The sequence below is a fragment of the Vitis riparia genome, chromosome 5, assembly GCF_004353265.1.
Source record: "Vitis riparia cultivar Riparia Gloire de Montpellier isolate 1030 chromosome 5, EGFV_Vit.rip_1.0, whole genome shotgun sequence".
NCBI classification, from domain to species: domain Eukaryota; kingdom Viridiplantae; phylum Streptophyta; class Magnoliopsida; order Vitales; family Vitaceae; genus Vitis; species Vitis riparia.
In genome coordinates, this window is record NC_048435.1 from 23,575,201 (window position 1) to 23,596,464 (window position 21,264).

Genomic DNA, 21,264 nt, shown 5'->3' on the forward strand with positions numbered 1-21,264 from the left:
TTCAATGGAAAGTTAAGGGGTTGCAAAAGACGATTAGAGCATTGTGGCGCTTAGCTCCCATTTGTTTATTTTGGTGTGTTTGGAAAGAGCATAATCGAAGAACCTTCAAAGATGAAAATCTCTTCGACCAGGGTTTAAAGGATCTCTTCTTTCGGACTCTTTTTGAGTGGACTAGGGATTCTTTGGAGTTGAATTTCCCCTCTATGTTGATTTTCCTTGATACTCTTTTTTGTGGTTAACTTTGCTGTGTTTTGTTCGTGGTCTTTCTTTGGTTAAGGTGTGTTTGGTTTGTTGGGGTTTGTTTCTGTGTATACAACCTGTATACATAGGCGCCCCCCCCATCCTTTTTTGGTCAATATTTTCAATATTGAATTTGTTGTTCTTTTGGCTTATACTCATAAAACAATGCCAAAATAATGCAGAAAGACCTCCTGTGATGAACTTATCTAATTTTGGTGTGTCTCCTTTTTCTTCTGAGTTGTCTTACAGAGAAAAATATTATGAATCATGGAAGTATAACACCTTTTGAGTTGTCTTACAGAGAAAAATATTACGAATCATGGAAGTGGCACCTAGGGCAACTTAAAGCATGCATTGTTAGCAAATTGATAAACAATTTATCTCAAGTTATTTTAGGCCAGAATTTCAACACCCCATTTCACATTCACCCTCTTCTCAACCATCTCCGCGTGGTTGCGAGGAAAATGAAGGTAAGTCAAGAATATATATCAAATTGGCTGAGGTTAAAACCTTAACAGCCGTTTTTGGAATCCTTAGACATGGCTAATGAGCTTTAGATGGATGTGCCAAGTGGTCATTCTTAAGTCATGTTATCAATTGATGGATCGTAGTTGAGAAGTGTTAGGTGATTATTATCATAAATGTATGGTTGAGCAGTCGCAGATTAGCAATTAAAAAGAAAGATTTTCCAGGACTGAGCTGAATTCAGAGAAGAAAATATGCATAGAATTTGATTGAAACGTCTACAAACAAGCAAGTTGAGAAGTACATTATTACAGTAGTATCTCTGCTGTCTATCAGCTACCAACTTGTCTTTCCACTGTGGTCATCCCTCTATCTTGAACTGATGAATGCTCCTAGGGAAAGACATGTATCACATTGAACTTTCGATTAAGGTAGCAACAAGGAAGCATAAGCATAATAGCCTTTCAAGGGTTTTTATCTAAAGAACAACTTGCTCTTATGAGGGTTTTCTCCTCCAAGTTGGCTTTCCATATGTCTAAATCCACCCAAGGGGTCTTTTTCACTAGTTTATGAGTTTACTACAGTCTGATTGAATCCCATGAACATGCAATTCTATATATAAGGACTATCTAAATATGTATAGCATTCAAGCCTCTTGTCCAGACCAGAAGGTCAGAAAATGGCTCTCGATTTGAATCCCTTGCTTTCTTTTACTTTCCTGCAAATGGGTTATCATTCATCTCCCAAATTCTCCATGGCCTCAACGCACTGCTCTGTATTCAGGTGAGTGTGTTCTTCACTTCTTACAAAAGTTTACAGAATGTTCATACCATTTAGTAGAAAATGACAAGTACCTATGTTCATCGTTTCATCCTAACCAGTGTCTAACCCTTGTAAAAAGACGGATTTGAATTGTAAATACCAAATCCAAATTTCTTCTGTTTAATGTAGGGAGGTTAAGAATCCAAACAAGCCTTTTAGCTCTCCTCACAAGGTGCAAGTAACCCACTCAATGCCACCACACAAGATTGAGATTTTCAAATCCATGGAGAATTGGGTTGAGGAGAACGTTTTAATTCACCTGAAGCCAGTTGAGAAATGTTGGCAACCTCAAGATTTTCTGCCTGATCCTGCATCTGATGGATTTCATGAGCGAGTCAAGGAGCTACAGGAGAGAGCTAAGGGGACCCCGGATGACTACTTTGTTGTTTTGGTTGGAGATATGATCACCGAAGAAGCCCTTCCAACTTACCAAACACAGATCAACATCACTGATGGAATTCGGGATGAAACAGGTGCAAGCCCCAGTTCTTGGGCAACTTGGACAAGGGCATGGACTGCAGAAGAGAACAGGCACGGTGACCTTCTTAATAAGTATCTCTATCTGTCTGGAAGAGTAGACATGAAACAAATCGAGAAGACGATTCAGTATTTGATTGGGGCTGGAATGGTGAGATTCTTGCTACATGCCTTTTTATTTTTTCTGTAGTCAGTCACAATCTTCACTAGTCTTGAACTCAAGTTCTTCTTCTCCATCTTTTCATAGGATGCTCAGAACGATAACAGTCCCTACCTTGGCTACATCTATACTTCATTTCAAGAAAGAGCAACCTTCATATCGCATAGCAACACTGCAAGGCTTGCCAAGGAGCATGGGGATAAGAGCTTGGCTCAAATATGTGGCATAATAGCCTCAGATGAGAAGCGCCATGAAACTGCCTACACCAAGATAGTGGAAAAGCTCTTTGAGATTGATCCCAATGGAACTGTTTTGGCTTTTGCAGACAGGATGAGGAAAAAAATCACCATGCCGGGCCTCTTGATGTATGATGGCTGTGACGACGACCTTTTTGAACACTTCTCAGCAGTTGCTCAGAGGCTTGGTGTGTATACTGCCAAGGACTATGTTGATATCTTAGAATTCTTTGTGGAGAGATGGAATGTGGAAAAGCTAACTATGCTTTCTAGTGAGGGGCGAAAAGCTCAGGATTATGTTTGTGGTTTAGCTCAAAGATTGAGAAAGCTGGAGGAGAGAGCTCAAGAAAAGGCTCAGCAAGCACCCACCATTCCTTTCAGTTGGGATCTCTGATAGAGAAGTGAAACTCTGAGTGAGCTCAAATTTTGTTTTGTTGAATTGAAAAGTCACAATTTTGAAGATTAATTAGTGATAATTCAATTCACTATTTATTTTATTTTATTTTATATATATTTTTTATGTTTATAGCAACAAAAAAATTGTTTTTTATTTTGTGTTCTTAAAAATAGAAAATAGGGTATTTTCAAAAAACATCTTTTAGTTATTTTAAGTTGTTTTCACTTATATTATAAAAATTGTTTAAAAAAATAACTATACAAATATAAAGAATAAAGAATGATTAAAAATAAAACCTTATATATATATATATATATATATATATATATATATATATATATATATTTTTAAATATATTTAATAAAAACACTTTTAATTCCCAAGCAAGCGTTTTGTTTTATAAAATATTAAAAACTAGTTTTCAAAAATAGTTTTTGAAAATAGTTATCAAACGGGCTTTTAACTTCTTTTAAATTGATTTCGGAATATATATATATATATATATATATATATATATATATATATATATATGTGTGTGTGTGTGTGTGTGTAAAAACCATGAGAAGGGTTAGATTCATAAATTTGAAGATCATTTTATCCCCTTTAACTAATTAATTCTCAAATTAAAAAAAAAATCATTTATACCTTGTTTAGATATAAAAGGTAAAAAAATATTGCTTTTTATAGAAGTTATGTTTTATCTAATACAAAAATAAAAATAAAATTATGTTTAATAAAGCTTTTACAATATCAATATTGTCATTTAAAAATGATGACTTTCAGTTCAACTTTAATTTCCACCTAAAAAGAAAAAAAAAAAAAACCTTTGATGATTTTCTTTTATAAACTATTACATAAAATAAAAATATTTCTAAAATAACATTTTGAGTGATTTTTTTTTTTTTTAAAAAGCTTTCAAATATTCAAAAGCGCTTTTAACTTTATTAAAACCACTCTAAAATGAACTATTGGAATTAAAATTGATTTTGAGAGGATTAGAAGTGTTTCAATGATGATGGTAGTGATGTTGTATATTCTATAAAGTTTATTTGATAGTAATTTTAGAGTGTTAGAAGCATTTTTTACTTTTTGAAATTCTTATAGAAATTAGATGTTTGACAAACTTAAAAATGTTAAAAAAAATTATTTTATTATGTTTAATTTATTATGAAAAATATGAAAAAAAAATCAATTAAAAACTTGTGCCTTTTCAAATTATTTTCTAGAAGAATAATGGAAAATAATTTGAAAAGAAGAAAATATTTTTAAGCAGTAGCAGTAGCAGTAGCAGATTAGCAATTAAAAAGAAGGATTTTCCAGGACTGAGCTGAATTCAGAGAAGAAAATATGCATAGAATTTGATTAAAACGTCTATGAAGAAGCAAGATGAGCGGTACATCATTACAGTACTATCTCTGCTGTCTAGCAGCTATCGACTCGGCTTTGTACAGTGGTGATCCCTCCATCTTGAGATGAAATCACCAACACTTCCATTAGGCCTTCACAAGGGAGTCTGCATATCCTAGTTGCTACTTAGTATACTGAATGAATGACAGATCGTTTGGGGGACCGAATAAACTCCTTAGTAATGAAGTCTAAGGCATCTGAATGAACCGATGAATGCTCTTAGGGAAAGACATGTATCCCAATAAGCTTTGGCTTTATCTAGACACTACTTGTTCTTATGAGGGTTTTCTCCTCCACGTTGCTTTTCCATATGTCTAAATCCACCCAAGGGGTCTTCTTCACTAGTTAATGAGTTTACTTCAGTCTCATTGAATCCCAAGAACATCCATTTCTATATATAAGTACTATCTTATATATTTAGCATCCAAGTCTCTCTTCCAGAGTACAAGTGAAGTCAGAAAATGATTCTCAATTTGAATCCCTTGCTTTCTTTTACTTTCCTGCAAATGGCCTCCATGCACCGCTCTGTGTCCAGGTGAGTGTGTTCTTCACTTACAGAAGTTTACGGTATGTTCGTACCATTTAGAAGAAAATGACAAGTGCCTATGTTCATTGTTTCATCCTAACCAGTGTCTAACCCTTGTAAAAAGACGGATTTGAATTGTAAGTACCAAATCCAAATTTCTTCTGTTTAATGTAGGGAGGTTAAGAATCCAAACAAGCCTTTTAGCTCTCCTCACAAGGTGCAAGTAACCCACTCAATGCCACTACACAAGATTGAGATTTTCAAATCCATGGAGAATTGGGTTGAGGAGAACGTTTTAATTCACTTGAAGCCAGTTGAGAAATGTTGGCAACCTCAGGGTTTTCTGCCCGATCCTGCTTCTGATGGATTTCATGAGTGAGTCGAGGAGGTAAAGGAGAGGGCAAAGGGGATCCTGGATGGCTACTTTGTCATTTTGGTTGGAGATATGATCACTGAAGAAGCCCTTCCAACTTACCAAACACAGATCAACATCATTGATGGAATTGGGGATGAAACCAGGTGCAAGCCCCAGTTCTTGGGCAACTTGGACAAGGGCATGGACTGCAGAAGAGAACAGGCACGGTGACCTTCTTAATAAGTATCTCTATCTGTCTGGAAGAGTAGACATGAAACACATCGAGAAGACGATCCAGTATTTGATTGGGGCTGGAATGGTGAGATTCTTGCTGCATACTTTTTTACTGTTTTATCTCCAAAACCACAATGTAGTGACTGCTTTTGGTATCTCTCTATCAGTCACAATCTTCACTAGTTCTTGAACTCAAGTTCTTTTTCTCCATCTTTTCATAGGATGGGCAGATGGAAAACAATCTGTACCTTTTATTCATCTATACTTCATTTCAAGAAAGGGCAACCTTCATATCCCATGGCAACACTGCCAGGCTCACTAAGCAACATGGGGAGAAGAACTTGGCTCAAGTATGTGGCATAATAGCCTCAGATGAGAAGCGCCATGAAACTGCCTACACCAAGGTAGTGGAAAATCTCTTTGAGATTGATCCCAATGGAACTGTTTTGGCTTTTGCAGACAGGATGAGGAAGAAAATCACCATGCCGGGCCTCTTGATGTATGATGGCTGTGATGACGACCTTTTTGAACACTTCTTAGCAGTTGCTCAGTGGCTTGGTGTGTATGCTGCTAAGGACTATGTTGATATCTTAGAATTCTTTGTGGAGAGGTGGAGTGTGGACAAGCTAACTGGGCTTTCTAGTGAGGGGCAAAAATGCTCGGGATTATGTTTGTGGGTTAGCTTAAATATTGAGAAAGCTGGAGGAGAGAGCTCAAGAAAAGGCAAAGCAAGCACCCACCATTCCTTTCAGTTGGATTTTTGATAGAGAAGTGAAGCTCTGAGGGCAAAATGGAGTCACTATATGTAGTTTCTAGGTCGTGTTCTCAAAGATCTATCCAGTAATATACAAGTGTAAGGCATCTATGTTTCTCTATCTCAATTTCAATAATCACGATCTCATCTCATTTCACTTCTTAGAATGCTACAAACTCGAGCAGTGCCATTTTTTTTTTTCACTATAGGACATTGGTAAAAGTATCCTTAGCAAAAAGGAAATGATAGGACACTATACATCTAACAACCCATTTTAAACTCGTTTTGCTGGTTTTATTTTTGGTATTTTTGAATAAGCCCAAGTTTGGCAATTGTTGCTTGATTTTGTTCCGTGATTTTTGCTTTGCTTTTATTTTTTGCTGAGTCAATGACTCTTAGGTATAAAGGGACTGATTCTTTTGCAAGGGATTATGAGAAGATCATCCAATAAAAAGTTCTATTTTTTAAGTCAATATGTCTTCTTCTTCCTAGCTGTGTTTCATTGGTTTCAAAACGACAACCAGGCACCAAGTAATGGTGGATGGTATCAAAGCTCTGACAATTGTTGATCTGAGGTCTCCTTCAATCACTTTACAGAATCCTCTAGTTCCATCCGCCATTACTTGATACCAGGTTGTAGCTCTGATACCAATGAAACAGCCAGGAAAAAGAAGACACAAAATTGACTAGAAAAATGGAACTTTTTATTGGATAATCTTCTCATAATCCCTACCAAAAGAACCAGCCCCTTTATACATAAGAGTCATTGCAAAAATCTGGGAATAAAATCAAGCAACAATTACCAAACTTGGCCTATCTAAAAATACCCAAAATAAAACCAGTAACCCCAATTTAAAATGGGTCTTTACAGTACATATTACAATCTAGGAAGCGGCTTAGAGAGCTCAGCACGTGGGTGGTAGTGGAGAAGGAAATTATGGCTCCTTAATAAATGCAAATGTAGCCCCAGCGAATGAGCCAAAATTTTTCTCTAAAAGTTTTCTGTTCATAATTTAGAGCCAAAAGCTAGCGCTCTGCTCCGACCCAAAGAAGGGTCGATTCGGTAATAGGAAAAGCAAAGACGATAGCGAGTGACCTACAGCATTCGTAGATAGGACTTCGCCAAAATTTTCCTCTGAAAGTTTTCTGATCATAATTTACTTCTCAGTGCCTGAACCCTTCTGCAATATCTTTTCTAATTAATGAATTTCTTGAAATGGGGCAGTTTCATCGAATGTCATCAATTCCTATATCCATGTATATGTAGCATCTAAGTAGCAAACTGAACCTAAGAAAAAGCAGAGGAAGTGAAAGTCCAGAAATGAATCTCAACCTAAACCCCCTTACCTTTCAACCCGGGAAGTTTCCTTCTCTTTCTCTCCCTCCCAGATCTTCCAACGTCTCCATCGCTTCCACCATCACCTCTGCCTCCGAGTGAGTGTCTTTCGTCGAAATGTTCCTTTAAAAATTCATTTGATTCTCAAAATATTCTATGAGTGGATAGATCTTACCGATGTTCATTGAAAACAGGAGGAAGCAAAGGCCAAAAGTATGCATCATTTTTAAGGCACAACCAACATGAATAGCAGCCAAACAGCCAAATTGACCACATGAATCTTTTTTTTTCTTTTTTTTCTTTTTTCGGTTTCCTATACTTTCTCGGCAACCAAAAGGGTTGGGAGAATAGAGGAAGTTCGCTGATTTGTACATCGCCAACCTTCAATGCAAGTAATTGCGTCATTCGATGATAATCAACGCTCTCGCTCTGATAATTGGCTACGGCAACCCTATGATTGGTTTCCAAGAAAATGATAGAAAAACAAACACAGAGAATCTGAGACTAATGCTTGGGAGATGATCCAAAAAAGTCAAAACAACTATACTGCACTTTAGATGGAGGTCTGTGAATTGGGCCGTACGTATGAAAGTGGGCTAGGCCCAACTATAACGGCAAACATTTTTTTTTTTTTTTTTGAAAATTCAAATATAAAAAAATGATTTTCTTTGCTTATTCTCTGGGAAGGCATTAAACAAAAGTTCCCAACCTTGTATCCATAAATATATATTACAAGCATATTTTAAAAATCATTTCTTAGAAAAATAAAGTGTCGTTTCCAAAAACATCCTTCAACAATGGTTTTGAAAACATAATTTTTTAGAATAATATTTTAAAATTGTTTTACGATGATTTGTAAAACAAAAGTTTGGGAGTTTGAAATATTTTTAGCATATTTTTAATGTTTTTAAATATGTTTTAAAAATAATTTTTAATTTAGTACTTTATTTAAAAAGACTGAAATAAGAATTAAAAGATGCTATTTAACAATATCATATTTTTTATTTTTAAGAATAAAAAATAAAAAATAATTTTTTGATTCTCAAAGTTTTTTTTTTTTTGAGAACATAAAACTGTTATAAAAAATAATTTTCAAATAAGTTCTTATTTTTTTACACTCAAGCCTCCCACCCACCTATAATTCCAAAAAAACATCATTTTTTTTTGTTTTATTTCGACAAAAATGTCCTCCCTATTTTCTTGTAAAAATAATTATTTCTTTTAAAACCTACATGAAATATTTAAAATAATAAAATACATTTATGTCAATAATGAGTTATTTTTCAAATAAAAATATAAGAATAATTAGATTCATAAATTTGGGATTATTTCATATTTTTTAACTAATTAATTCTTAAAAATAAAAAAATCACTTAAACCTTATTTAAATGGACTTTTGAAAAGCCAATTATTTTTCAATTCAATAAAAGCATTTTTTTTTTAAAAAAAAAAGCTTAATATAAAAGGTAGAAAAATATTGCTTTTTATAGAAGCTATGTTTTAACTTTTATTTTATCTAATACAAAAAAGTTATTTATGTTTATTAAAGCTTTTAAAATATCAATATTGTCATTTAAAAATGATTACATAAAAAGAAAAATTGAAATAATATTTTGAGTGATTTTTTATATTTTTTAAAAAATTGCAAACATCTAATTTTGTAAAAACATGTTTTCAAATATTCAAAAACACTTTTAACTTTATTAAAATCACTCTAAAATGACCTATTGGACTCAAAATTGACTTTAAGGAATTAGAAATGTTTTGATGACGGTGATAGCAATGTTATAAGTTATATTGGGTTTGTTTGATAGTGATTTTAGAGTGTTAAAAACGTTTTTTAATATTTGAAAATACTTTCTTATAGAAATTAGATGTTTGACAAACTCAAAAAATGTTTAAAAAAATTATTTTTTCATGTTTGATTTATTATGAAAAATATGAAAAAAAAATCAATTAAAACTTATGTCTTCTCAAATTATTTAATTATTCTAAAAAAATATAAAAAAATAAGTAAATTATTAAAATTTCTTTTTTTTTAAATCAATAACAATTTTTTCTTACTCTTTTATCCTTCTTCCATTTTAGCTAATTATCATGTCATTTAAGCTTAAAAATATGTGTTCAATTCAAACTTAATAATAATTTGAAATGGGTTTAAGTGAGTCCTGAAAAAAAAAAACCAATAAATAAAGTCAATAAGTTTAATCTCTAATTAAATTATAATTAATGTATTAATCAAAAAACCAATTTATGAGATTATGAGAAAGAAATGTGGGGAGAAGATACAAGAACAAACTCAGTGAACAATAGTTAGGATTTAGAAAAAAAATATTTATTTTAACTTATTATTTAAAGTTATATTTAGCTTTAAATTGCAATATTATGCCATTTTATCAAATATTTTTAATGATTGAAATTAACTTATTAATTGTTTTTGAACACATTTTCAATTTTTATTTTTAAAATAAGAGCTCTTACATGAAAAGTAAAATCTTATGTTTTTAAAAAATCACTTTTAAAATTTCTACATTTTTTTAAAAACTATCTTATTTTTAAAATAAGTCTCTAAAAATTCTTAAAGTGCGTTTAAGAGTGATTGTAAAAAGCATTTATAGTATAACATTTATGATAAAAATTTTCAAATATTAGAAATATTAAAAACGCTTCTTAAAATCATTATCAAATAGGTTTTTAAATCGTATGTCAAAATTAATATTATTTTTGTTTCTAAAAATAAAATTGAAGAAGTCCATCTAAATAATATTTAAGTCATATTAACTCATATTAAGTCATATCCAACTTAGTTGGTATCGACTTAATTATTGAAGTCATATGTTAATATTCTTTTAATGCATCAACCTCCACTCAATTAATACAACCTCATACGTGGCTTTCCAAGCCAAAGTTTATTGTTGAGTCTTGAATGTTAATAAATGGAACTAATCCCAACAATAAAGTCTTATGCCACATGCCAATTTCAATAATTCATGAAAAATGACCAACTATATGTCAACAAATCTTATTTATACAAGCTTCAACTACTTCAATAATTACTCTCATAAATTATAAAAATTACCTTATACTTTCATATCTGCCTTAATTCATCTCTAAGGGGTTTTTTTTTTTTTTAAATAAAAATAAAAAGCAACATCAACCCTACACTAGTTTCATATCATATAATAAATAAACATATCATATAATATTCGAAAAAATAAACAAATGTCTATTATCGTAACATAGACACACGTTATCTATCTTTAGTGTTGAGCATGGTGATGGTGGTAAAGTAGCAAAGCCTTTTTACTCTAGAGGAGTAAAAAAGGGCCTTGATGGAGACGAAGACAAAACATGGAGTGGATGGTAGTTGAATATTGGTGATGGTGGAATTTATTAGAGTACTATTAAAAGTGTTTGGAGCCTGTTTAGTAGTAATTTTAAAAGGAATTAAAACATAGTGAATTGTTTTGTAGCAGTAATTTTAAAGTTCGAAAATTATTTTTTTTCTTCTTCTTGAATTTAGGAACATATTTAGCAATGATTCTTGAAAACAGTTTTTGATTCTTTAGAATAGAATAATGTTTTCTAACTACACATTTCAGAGAAAATAATTTTGTTAAAATATGCATAGCATTAGTATATTAGCAATTAAAAAGAAGGATTTTTCAGGATTGGGCTGAATTAAGAGAAAGAAAATATGCATAGAATTTGATTAAAACGTCAATAAACAAGCAAGTTGAGTTTTGGGGCAAAATAATCCTTTTATAAAATAAAAATATAAGGTATAACCCCTTCGTAAAACTTATGTTCAAACTGTCCGCTTCATTGCCATATAAGAGTCATGCCATAAAAGATATATTTTTTTTTCAAAATTTAAGTTGAAACCTCAATTATCAATTGGGACTTCATTTTTTTTTTTTTTTAACTAAAACCGTAATTTGTAAGTGAGACTATTGAGGCTTCAATTGAATTTTTTTTTTTTTTAAGTTTAAAATTTAATTAAAATATTAAACTACAAATTATTGCTGAAATTAAAAATATATACTTCAATAATAAAAAATTATATATTTAAACTTAAAAGATCTAATATAACTTCAATAAAAATAAATTGATAAATATAATAATACATAAATATTTTATTTATCAATAAATTAATAAACTTAAAATAATAAAGTTATATGACATATAAATAAGATATAAAATTATATAATTATTAATTTAAGATATTTAATTTGTTGTATTTTTAAGATATTAATTTATTTGTATTTTGATAAATTTATTTTTATTAAAATAATAGTATACTATTAAGTTTTCATATATAGATTTTTTATTATTTTAAAACATATGTTTAGACTATTATTTGTAGACACACAATAGATTTCAAAATTAGTTAATGAAATTAATTAGAAAAAGTATACTAGAAAATATAATTTTTAGTAGTTTCATCAAAGTCACAAAAAATACCCATTAAATATTTATATAGTGGGAAAAAAAAATGCCACTTCCTAACTATGGCAGGTGCTACATGTGATATAACTTAAATTAATAAATTATATAATTTTATATCTTAAAAAATAATAAATTAATAAATTATATAATTTTATATCTTATTTATATGTTATGTAAATTTATTATTTTAAGTTTATAAATTTATTGAAAAATAAAATATTAATTTATTATTATATTTACCAGTTTATGTTTATTAAACTAGATCCTTAAGTTTATATATATAAATTTTTTATTATTTAAGTATATATTTTTAATTTTAACAATAATTTTTAATTTAATATTTTTTAATTAAATTTTAAAGTAAAAAAATAATAATTAAAACCTCAATTGACAATTGAGGCTTTAACTAAAATTTTGAAAAAAAAAAATATTTTTTATAACATGATTCCTATGTGGCAATATAAGAGTTAGTTTGAATATAAGTTTTGCAAAGAAATTAAACCTTAGGGTTAGATTTCTAATTTGGGGATTATTTCATCACTTTTAACCAAATATTTTAAAACCGGGTTACTTGATTAAAAGGGTCACTCAAAATCCAAAATTTGAAATTTAACCTCCCATCATTTTTTTGGCATCATTTGGACAAAAATACCTTCATTATTTTCTTGTAAAAATAATAATTTCTTTATGTAAATACTTAAAATAGAAAAATGCATTTATGTAAAAAATGAGTTATTTTTCCATAAAAAAAACATGAGAAGGGTTAGATTTCGATTTGGGGATTATTCCATCCCTTTTAATCAAATATTTCTAAACCTTATATATTTTTCTATAAATGGACGATTTTGCCCCAAAACTCATCAAGGAAGCATAATAGGTTTTCAAGGGTTTTTATCTAAACAACTTGCTTTTATGGGGTTTTCTCCTCCAAGATGCCTTTCCATATGTCTAAATCCACCCAAGAACATCCATTTCTATATATATATATATATTTAGCATCCAAGTCTCTCGTCCAGATTACACGGAAGTGAAGCCAGAAAATGGCACTCAATTTCACTCCCTTGCTTTCTTTTACTTTCCTGCAAATGGGTTATCATACATCTCCCAAATTCTCCATGGCCTCCATGCACCGCTCTGTGTCCAGGTGAGTGTGTTCTTCACTTCTTACAAAAGTTTACGGAATGTTCATACCATCTAGTAGAAAATGGCTAGTGCCTATGTTCATTGTTTCATCCTAACCAGTAGTGTCTAACCCTTGTGAAAAGACGGATCCGAATTGTAAGTACCTAATCCAAATTTCTTCTGTTTAATGTAGGGAGATTAAGAATACAAAGAAGACTTCTAGCTCTCCTCGCAAGGTGCAAGTAACCCACTCAATGCCACCACACAAGATTGAGATTTTCAAATCCATGGAGAATTGGGTTGAGGAGAACGTTTTAATTCACCTGAAGCCAGTTGAGAAATGTTGGCAACCTCAGGATTTTCTGCCTGATCCTGCATCTGATGGATTTCATGAGCGAGTCAAGGAGCTACAGGAGAGAGCTAAGGGGACCCCAGATGACTACTTTGTGGTTTTGGTTGGACATATGATCACTGAAGAAGCCCTTCCAACTTACCAAACACAGATCAATATCACTGATGGAATTCGTGATGAAACAGGGGCAAGCCCCAGCTCATGGGCAACTTGGACAAGGGCATGGACCGCTGAAGAGAACAGGCACGGTGACCTTCTTAATAAGTATCTCTATCTGTCTGGAAGAGTAGACATGAAACAAATCGAGAAGACGATTCAGTATTTGATTGGGGCTGGAATGGTGAGATTCTTGCTACATGCTTTTTTTTTTTTCTGAGTCAATCACAATCTTCACTAGTTCTTGAACTCAAGTTCTTCTTCTCCATCTTTTCATAGGATGCTCAGAATGATAACAGTCCCTACCTTGGCTGCATCTATACTTCATTTCAAGAAAGGGCAACCTTCATATCCCATGGCAGTACTGCCAGGCTCGCCAATCAACATGGGGACAAGAGCTTGGCTCAAATATGTGGCATAATAGCCTCAGATGAGAAGCGCCATGAAACTGCCTACACCAAGATAGTGGAAAAGCTCTTTGAGATTGATCCCAATGGAACTGTTTTGGCTTTTGAAGACAGGATGAGGAAGAAAATCACCATGCCGGGCCTCTTGATGTATGATGGATGTGATGAAAACCTTTTTGAGCACTTCTCAGCAGTTGCTCAGAGGCTTGGTGTGTATACTGCCAAGGACTATGTTGATGTCTTAGAATTCTTTGTGGAGAGATGGAACGTGGAAAAGCTAACTGGGCTTTCTAGTGAGGGGCGAAAAGCTCAGGATTACGTTTGTGGGTTAGCTCAAAGATTGAGAAAGCTGGAGGAGAGAGCTCAAGAAAAAGCTAAGCAAGCACCCACCATTCCTTTCAGTTGGATTTTGGATAGAGAAGTGAGGCTCTGAGTGCAAAATGGAAGACAAAGATTGGTCGTGTCCTCAAAGATCTATCCTGTAATATACAAGTGTAAGCCATCTATGTACGTTTTGTTTTAAATTTCCAAAGTTAAAATTTAATTATATGGTATGGTATGGTATGACTTTCTCTAGCCATATGCAAAGCTGCCCAGACACCACCTAGCTTTGATGGCCACTGTCTAATCATCAAAATATCAACACAATTAATTAATTATATTATCACCAAAGAGTTTGTCAAATTTGCCGCTGACACCAGAAAGAAAAGCTTGGACTACTAGAAGCCATTTGGCATTTTGTGGTTCTTCCAAGGCTTGAAATAATTCTACTGCTTCATATGCTTCTGAAAAGTGGAGAGTGAAGGGGCCGTGTAATATTCAAACTATCTCTTACATCAATTTCTTACGGATAGGTGTCACCTCCTATCTTGTTTTTTTTCATGTCAATTTCATTCTAAATTTGTTTTGCCGACAGAAAATAAAGATTTAAATTTTATCAATTTTTTTTTTATTTTCTAACAGCAATTTCCTAAATTCATACTAAAAAAATTTGATTTTACTTTTGGATGAGGTATTTTTGAAAATATATTTTAATTATTTATTTGAAGAATATTGAATTGAATAAGAATAGCCGGTGGGAAGCCTAGATGGAGGTTCATTTAGACCGGTCTGCCCCGGCCGGGTGCGACTTAAGAGGGTTAGGACGCAGCGCAGCACAGTAGCAGGGTCGTGTCTTCCTCAACCGGTCGCTTTCTTTCACCATACTCACCACCCACCCCTACTTCTCTCCCTTTTCCAAAAAGAATCCTGGACCTACCTTAGTTAATTCAGTATCACATTTTAAATTTCCAAGCACGTTTTGTTTTATAAAATATTAAAAAATAATTTTCAAAAACTGTTTTTGAAAATAATTATCAAATGAATCCTTAATTTCTTTTAAATTGATTTCAGAAAAAAGTATATATATATACACAAGTAAAATATAAAAAGAGTTAAATTCATAAATTTGAAGATTATTTCATCCTCTTTAACTAATTAATTCTTAGAAAGGAAAAACTCATTTAAACCTTGTTTAGATTGACTTTTGAAAAACCATTTTTTTTTTATAAAAAAATTCAATAAAAGCTTGTAAATTTGTTTGGCAAATTTGGTCTAAAAATTTTATGATTTTAAAAAAAGTTTAATATAAAAGGTAAAAAAATATTGCTTTTTATAGAAGTTATGTTTTATCTAATACAAAAAAAAAAGTTTAATAAAGCTTTTACTATATCAACATTGTCATTTTAAAAAACTTTGATGATGTTCTTTTATAAACTATTACATAAAATAAAAATATTTCTAAAATAACATTTTGAGTGATTTTTTTATATTTTTAAAAGTTTTTCAAACATCTAATTTTGCGAAGTGCTTTCAAATATTCAAAAGCACTTTTAACTTTATTAAAACCACTCTAAAATGAACTATTGGAATTAAAATTGATTTTGAGAGGATTAGAAGTGTTTCAATGATGATGGTAGCGATGTTGTATATTCTATAAAGTTTATTTGATGGTGATTTTACAGTGTTAGAAGCATTTTTTATTATTTGAAAATACTTTCTTATAGAAATTAGATGTTTGACAAACTTAAACATGTTTTAAAAAAATTATTTTCTTATGTTTAATTTATTATGAAAAATATGAAAAAAAAATCAATTAAAAACTCATGCCTTTTCAAATTATTTTCTAGAGTATTTAAAGAATAATTAAGAATAATGGAAAATATTTTGAAAAGAAGAAAATATTTTTAAGCAGTAGCAGATTAGCAATTAAAAAGAAGGATTTTCCAGGACTGATCTGAATTCAGAGAAGAAAATATGCATAGAATTTGATTAAAACGTCTATGAAGAAGCAAGATGAGAGGTACATCATTACAGTACTATCTCTGCTGTCTATCAGCTATCGACTCGGCTTTGTACAGTGGTGATCCCTCCATCTTGAGATGAAATCACCAACACTTCCATTAGGCCTTCACAAGGGAGTCTGCATATCCTAGTTGCTACTTAGTATACTGAATGAATGACAGATCCTTTGGGGGACCGAATAAACTCCTTAGTAATGAAGTCTAAGGCATCTGAATGAACTGATGAATGCTCTTAGGGAAAGACATGTATCCCAGTGAGCTTTGGCTTTATCTAGACACCACTTGTTCTTATGAGGGTTTTCTCCTCCACGTTGCTTTTCCATATGTCTAAATCCACCCAAGGGGTCTTCTTCACTAGTTAATGAGTTTACTTCAGTCTCATTGAATCCCAAGAACATCCATTTCTATATATAAGGACTATCTATATATATATTTAGCATCCAAGTCTCTCCAGAGTACAAGTGAAGTCAGAAAATGGTTTTCAATTTGAATCCCTTGCTTTCTTTTACTTTCCTGCAAATGGGTTATCATTCATCTCCATGCCGGGCCTCTTGATGTATGATGGCTGTGATGACGACCTTTTTGAACACTTCTTAGCAGTTGCTCAGTGGCTTGGTGTGTATGCTGCTAAGGACTATGTTGATATCTTAGAATTCTTTGTGGAGAGGTGGAGTGTGGAAAAGCTAACTGGGCTTTCTAGTGAGGGGCAAAAAGCTCGGGACTATGTTTGTGGGTTAGCTTAAAGATTGAGAAAGCTGGAGGAGAGAGCTCAAGAAAGGGCTAAGCAAGCACCCACCATTCCTTTCAGTTGGATTTTTGATAGAGAAGTGGAGCTCTGAGGACAAAATGGAGTCACTATATGTAGTTTCTAGGTCGTGTTCTCAAAGATCTATCCAGTAATATACAAGTGTAAGGCATCTATGTTTCTCTATCTCAATTTCAATAATCACGATCTCATCTCATTTCACTTCTTAGAATGCTACAAACTCGAGCAGTGCCATTTTTTTTTTTTTCACTATAGGACATTGGTAAAAGCATCCTTAGCAAAAAGGAAATGATAGGACACTATACATCTAACAACCCATTTTAAACTGGTTTTATTTTGGGTATTTTTGAATAAGCCCAAGTTTGGCAATTGTTGCTTGATTTTGTTCCGTGATTTTTGCTTTGCTTTTATTTTTTGCTGAGTCAATGACTCTTAGGTATAAAGGGACTGATTCTTTTGCCAGGGGGATTATGAGAAGATTATCCAATAGAAAGTTTTATTGTTTTAGTCAACGTGTCTTCTTCTTCCTAGCTGTTTCATTGGTATCAAAGCGACAACCAGGCACCAAGTAATGGTGGATGGTATCAAAGCTCTGATGATTGTTGATCTGAGGTCTCCTTCAATCACTTTACGGGATCCTCTAGTTCCATCCACCATTACTTATACCAGGTTGTAGCTCTGATACCAATGAAACAGCCAGGAAAAAAAAGACACAAAATTGACTAAAAAAATGGAACTTTTTATTGGATAATCTTCTCATAATCCCTACCAAAAGGATCAGCCCCTTTATACATAAGAGTCATTGCAAAAATCTGGGAATAAAATCAAGCAACAATTACCAAACTTGGCCTATCTAAAAATACCCAAAATAAAACCAGTAACCCCAATTTAAAATGGGTCTTTACAGTACATATTACAATCTAGGAAGCGGCTTAGAAAGCTCAGCACGTGGGTGGTAGTGGAGAAGGAAATTATGGCTCCTTAATGAATGCACTGTTGGAATTTTTATGTATGGACTTACATAATCAATTTAATAATGTCATAAATCAGTGTTATTTATTTTTTGCATTGTGGTCCATAATGGGACTGTACACATATTGTTGCTTGATTTTTTTATGGGCTCACCCTAATTCACTTGACTGGCCCATTAAGTCAAGTGGTGGTCCAAATAATGTGTGTGATATATATATATAAAAGAAAAGGAAGGGCTCTCTTGCTGGATGGCTCCCTGCTCCTTCCTCCTTTGGCTGAAAGAGAGCAAGCACTCTCGTTTTGGACTGAATCTGGGTGTAGAAGGGAAGAGTTCATTAACCCGTAATTCTCGCACCATCAAGCACTGGAGGAGTTTCCTGAATACCAGAAAAGAGGAAGAAATGGCCTTTCACGGAATTAACCAAGGTGAACGTTTCCGTTTTTGCCGTTCAATGCATGCTTAAATGTCAACATGTGATCCTATGCTATTTAAATTTTCTTCAATTGGTATTAGAGCAATCATGGTTGACATTTGAGCTGCATTTTTGGGTTTCCCGTTTTCTGTTGTGGAAGCCATTTTTTTGGAATTTTATTTCTCGTTTGATGTTGATTCTCTATTTTCAAGCCCGATTGTTGTTGGAAACTTGTAGAGAATATTGTTTGGAGCAAAACCCATCATTTTATTTGATTTTTGGAGCTTGTTTGGTGGGATTTCGAGAATTAGGGCTTGCTTTGGTTCTTCCTATTATGCGATTTTTGTGCAAATTTTGGGATTAGATTGAAGGTTTGATGTTTGAGGATGGAAATCTAAGCGTTTTTTTTTTTTTTTTGTTGCCTTGGTATTCTTGGATTGATTGTGCATATGCTAGAATTATTATGCATTTGTTAAATTTGACTTTATTGGGACAATTATTATTATTATTGTTCTTTATGGTATATTTTTTCCTTATATCAATAATGTTGTCCTATATCAATTTTGTTTAATATTTCAATTTATTGAGGCAATGAAGCACACTGTGTGATTGCCTATCGCAATTCCAAGTGTGTCAAATTGTGAAAATTAAGATATTTTGAATTTTATTCATGACAATTGTGAACATATGTGTGGTTGCCTATCGTGATCCTATATGTGTCAAATTGTCTTTGTTGAAATATTTTATCTTCCTCTTTTGATTGTTTTATTATTGTGATAACTAAGGTCCATACGAGTATTGTGATTGTCCTATCGATGATCATAATATTTGGTAGGATGCTTGGATTGGTGAAGGAAATTAATTTTATATTATGAACCGTACTAATTTTCTTTGCCCTTTCGGTAATAAAATTAGTACATCTTGGTTGTAATATTTAATTAGTTGTCCTTACCACCGTGGAATTTTCAAAATTCTAAGCTATTGCTAAATTGAGAAATTATGGAAACTAGCAAATGCATGATTTTGTAGTAACATGCATATTGCTTAATTTTGCTATTTTCCAGCTACTAGCAATCCTGGTATTACTCTGCAATTGTCTACCATCAAACCTCTTACTGGAATAATTTTGAGGAATGTTTTGAGTCTTTCAATGTGCATATGCCTATGCACATTTTGGACTGGGCTTTGAGGGTCAGTGGGAGTAGTTACATATTTCTTGTTTTATATGTTGATGATATACTACTCGCATCAAATGATCCTGACTTGTTGATTGAGACAAAGCACATGTTGTCAACCCATTTTGACATGAAGGATCTTGGTGAGGCTTCTTATGTCTTGGGCATAAAGATTCTTCGTGATAGGGCTAATGGAGTGCTTAAATTGTCTCAAAGAGCCTATATTGAAAAAATATTGAAGAGGTTCAATATGCACAACTGTAAATCTACTAAAGCGCCAATTGTGTTGGGAAGGTACTTGAGCAATCCTGGGAGTCAACATTGGAAAGCAGCTAAGAAGGTCCTTAGGTATTTGCAAGGAACTAAGGACTTAATGTTGACATATCAGCGCACTAGCTTACTTGATGTAGTTGGGTTTTGTGATGCTGATTTTGCTGGCTGCATAGATGATAAGAAGTCCACTACGGGCTATATTTTTGTGATGGCAGGAGGAGCTATATCTTGGAAAAGTGTCAAGCAGACACTTACAGCATCCTCAACTATGGAGGCAGAGTATGTGGCATGTTATGAGGCTTGTTGTTATGCTGTATGGATGCGGAATTTTATTTCAGCTTTGGGAGTTGTTGACTCCATTTCTAGACCGTTGAAATTATTTTGTGATAATTCCGTAGCTATTACTTTCTCTAAGAACGCTGGGAGTACTTCTCGCTCCAAACATATTGATGTAAAGTTCTATTTTGTTAAGGAGAAAGTGGCAGAGTCTCTTATTGATATTGAATACATGTCAACAAAAGGTATGTTGGCGGATCCACTAACAAAAGACTTACCCATAGTTGTGTTTCATGAACATGTATCTCAAATGGGGTTGTTGGAAGCATAGGTTGTATTAAGTTAGTGGGAGCCATTTTTTGGTATTGTAATATTATGGTATTGTTGGAAGGATTGCTACTATTGTATATTTCCCTATGAATCAAGCAATGAAGCATATATGATTGCTTTTGATTATTTATTTTGATGAGATTCTATGGGACATTGATTTATGATTATGTGTATGTTGTAATGTTTGATTATGTAATCCAAGTGGGAGATTGTTGGAATTTTTATGTGTGGACTTACATAATCAATTTAATAATGTCATAAATCAGTGTTATTTATTTTTTGCATTGTGGTCCATAATGGGACTGGACACATATTGTTGCTTGATTTTTTTATGGGCTCACCCTAATTCACTTGACTAGCCCATTAAGTCAAGTGGTGGTCCAAATAATGTGTGTGATATATATATATATAAAAGAAAAGGAAGGGCTCTCTTGCTGGATGGCTCCCTGCTCCTTCCTCCTTTGGCTGAAAGAGAGCATGCACTCTCGTTTTGGACTGAATCTGGGTGTAGAAGGGAAGAGTTCATTAACCCGTAATTCTCGCACCATCAAGCACTGGAGGAGTTTCCTGAATACCAGAAAAGAGGAAGAAATGACCTTCACGAAATTAACCAAGGTGAACGTTTTGGACTGAATCTGGGTGTAGAAGGGAAGAGTTCATTAACCCGTAATTCTCGCACCATCAAGCACTGGAGGAGTTTCCTGAATACCAGAAAAGAGGAAGAAATGATCTTTCACGGAATTAACCAAGGTGAACGTTTCCGTTTTTGCCGTTCAATGCATGCTTAAATATCAACATGTGATCCTATGCTGTTTAAATTTT

General features: G+C 32.7%; 2 protein-coding genes and 1 pseudogene across 4 annotated transcripts; all 3 read left to right on the top strand.

The window, feature by feature from the left end:
• The first annotated feature begins 349 nt into the window (after positions 1–349).
• LOC117915379 (stearoyl-[acyl-carrier-protein] 9-desaturase, chloroplastic-like) lies at positions 350–2,888 on the top strand. The gene is made up of 3 exons (XM_034830949.1): positions 350–1,488; positions 1,657–2,155; positions 2,252–2,888. Exons 1-3 carry the CDS (start codon positions 1,385–1,387, stop codon positions 2,792–2,794), a joined length of 1,146 nt encoding a protein of 381 aa, XP_034686840.1. The 5' UTR covers positions 350–1,384; the 3' UTR covers positions 2,795–2,888.
• A 2,014-nt stretch (positions 2,889–4,902) lies between these two features.
• Positions 4,903–6,114, top strand: LOC117915380 (annotated as a pseudogene).
• A 1,202-nt stretch (positions 6,115–7,316) lies between these two features.
• On the top strand, positions 7,317–14,459 carry LOC117915378 (stearoyl-[acyl-carrier-protein] 9-desaturase, chloroplastic-like). 3 transcript variants are annotated; one of them, XM_034830946.1, is made up of 4 exons: positions 7,317–7,468; positions 12,952–13,002; positions 13,174–13,672; positions 13,768–14,459. In XM_034830946.1, exons 1-4 carry the CDS (start codon positions 7,395–7,397, stop codon positions 14,326–14,328), a joined length of 1,185 nt encoding a protein of 394 aa, XP_034686837.1. In that variant the 5' UTR covers positions 7,317–7,394; the 3' UTR covers positions 14,329–14,459. The 3 variants fall into 3 exon arrangements, with proteins under 3 accessions (XP_034686837.1, XP_034686838.1, XP_034686836.1); XM_034830947.1 differs by lacking the exon at positions 12,952–13,002 and having other exon boundaries at positions 7,318–7,507; XM_034830945.1 differs by lacking the exon at positions 7,317–7,468 and having other exon boundaries at positions 12,829–13,002.
• The last annotated feature ends 6,805 nt before the right edge of the window (positions 14,460–21,264 follow it).

Excerpts from the sequence above, each read along its gene's own strand:
- LOC117915379 (XM_034830949.1), top strand. The coding sequence starts at position 1,385 with ATGGCTCTCGATTTGAATCCCTTGCTTTCTTTTACTTTCCTGCAAATG. Across the intron at positions 1,489-1,656 it reads ACGCACTGCTCTGTATTCAG|GGAGGTTAAGAATCCAAACA; the intron begins GTGAGTGTGTTC and ends TGTTTAATGTAG. Across the intron at positions 2,156-2,251 it reads ATTTGATTGGGGCTGGAATG|GATGCTCAGAACGATAACAG; the intron begins GTGAGATTCTTG and ends ATCTTTTCATAG.
- LOC117915378 (XM_034830946.1), top strand. The coding sequence starts at position 7,395 with ATGAATCTCAACCTAAACCCCCTTACCTTTCAACCCGGGAAGTTTCCT. Across the intron at positions 7,469-12,951 it reads TCTCTCCCTCCCAGATCTTC|TCATACATCTCCCAAATTCT; the intron begins CAACGTCTCCAT and ends GCAAATGGGTTA. Across the intron at positions 13,673-13,767 it reads ATTTGATTGGGGCTGGAATG|GATGCTCAGAATGATAACAG; the intron begins GTGAGATTCTTG and ends ATCTTTTCATAG.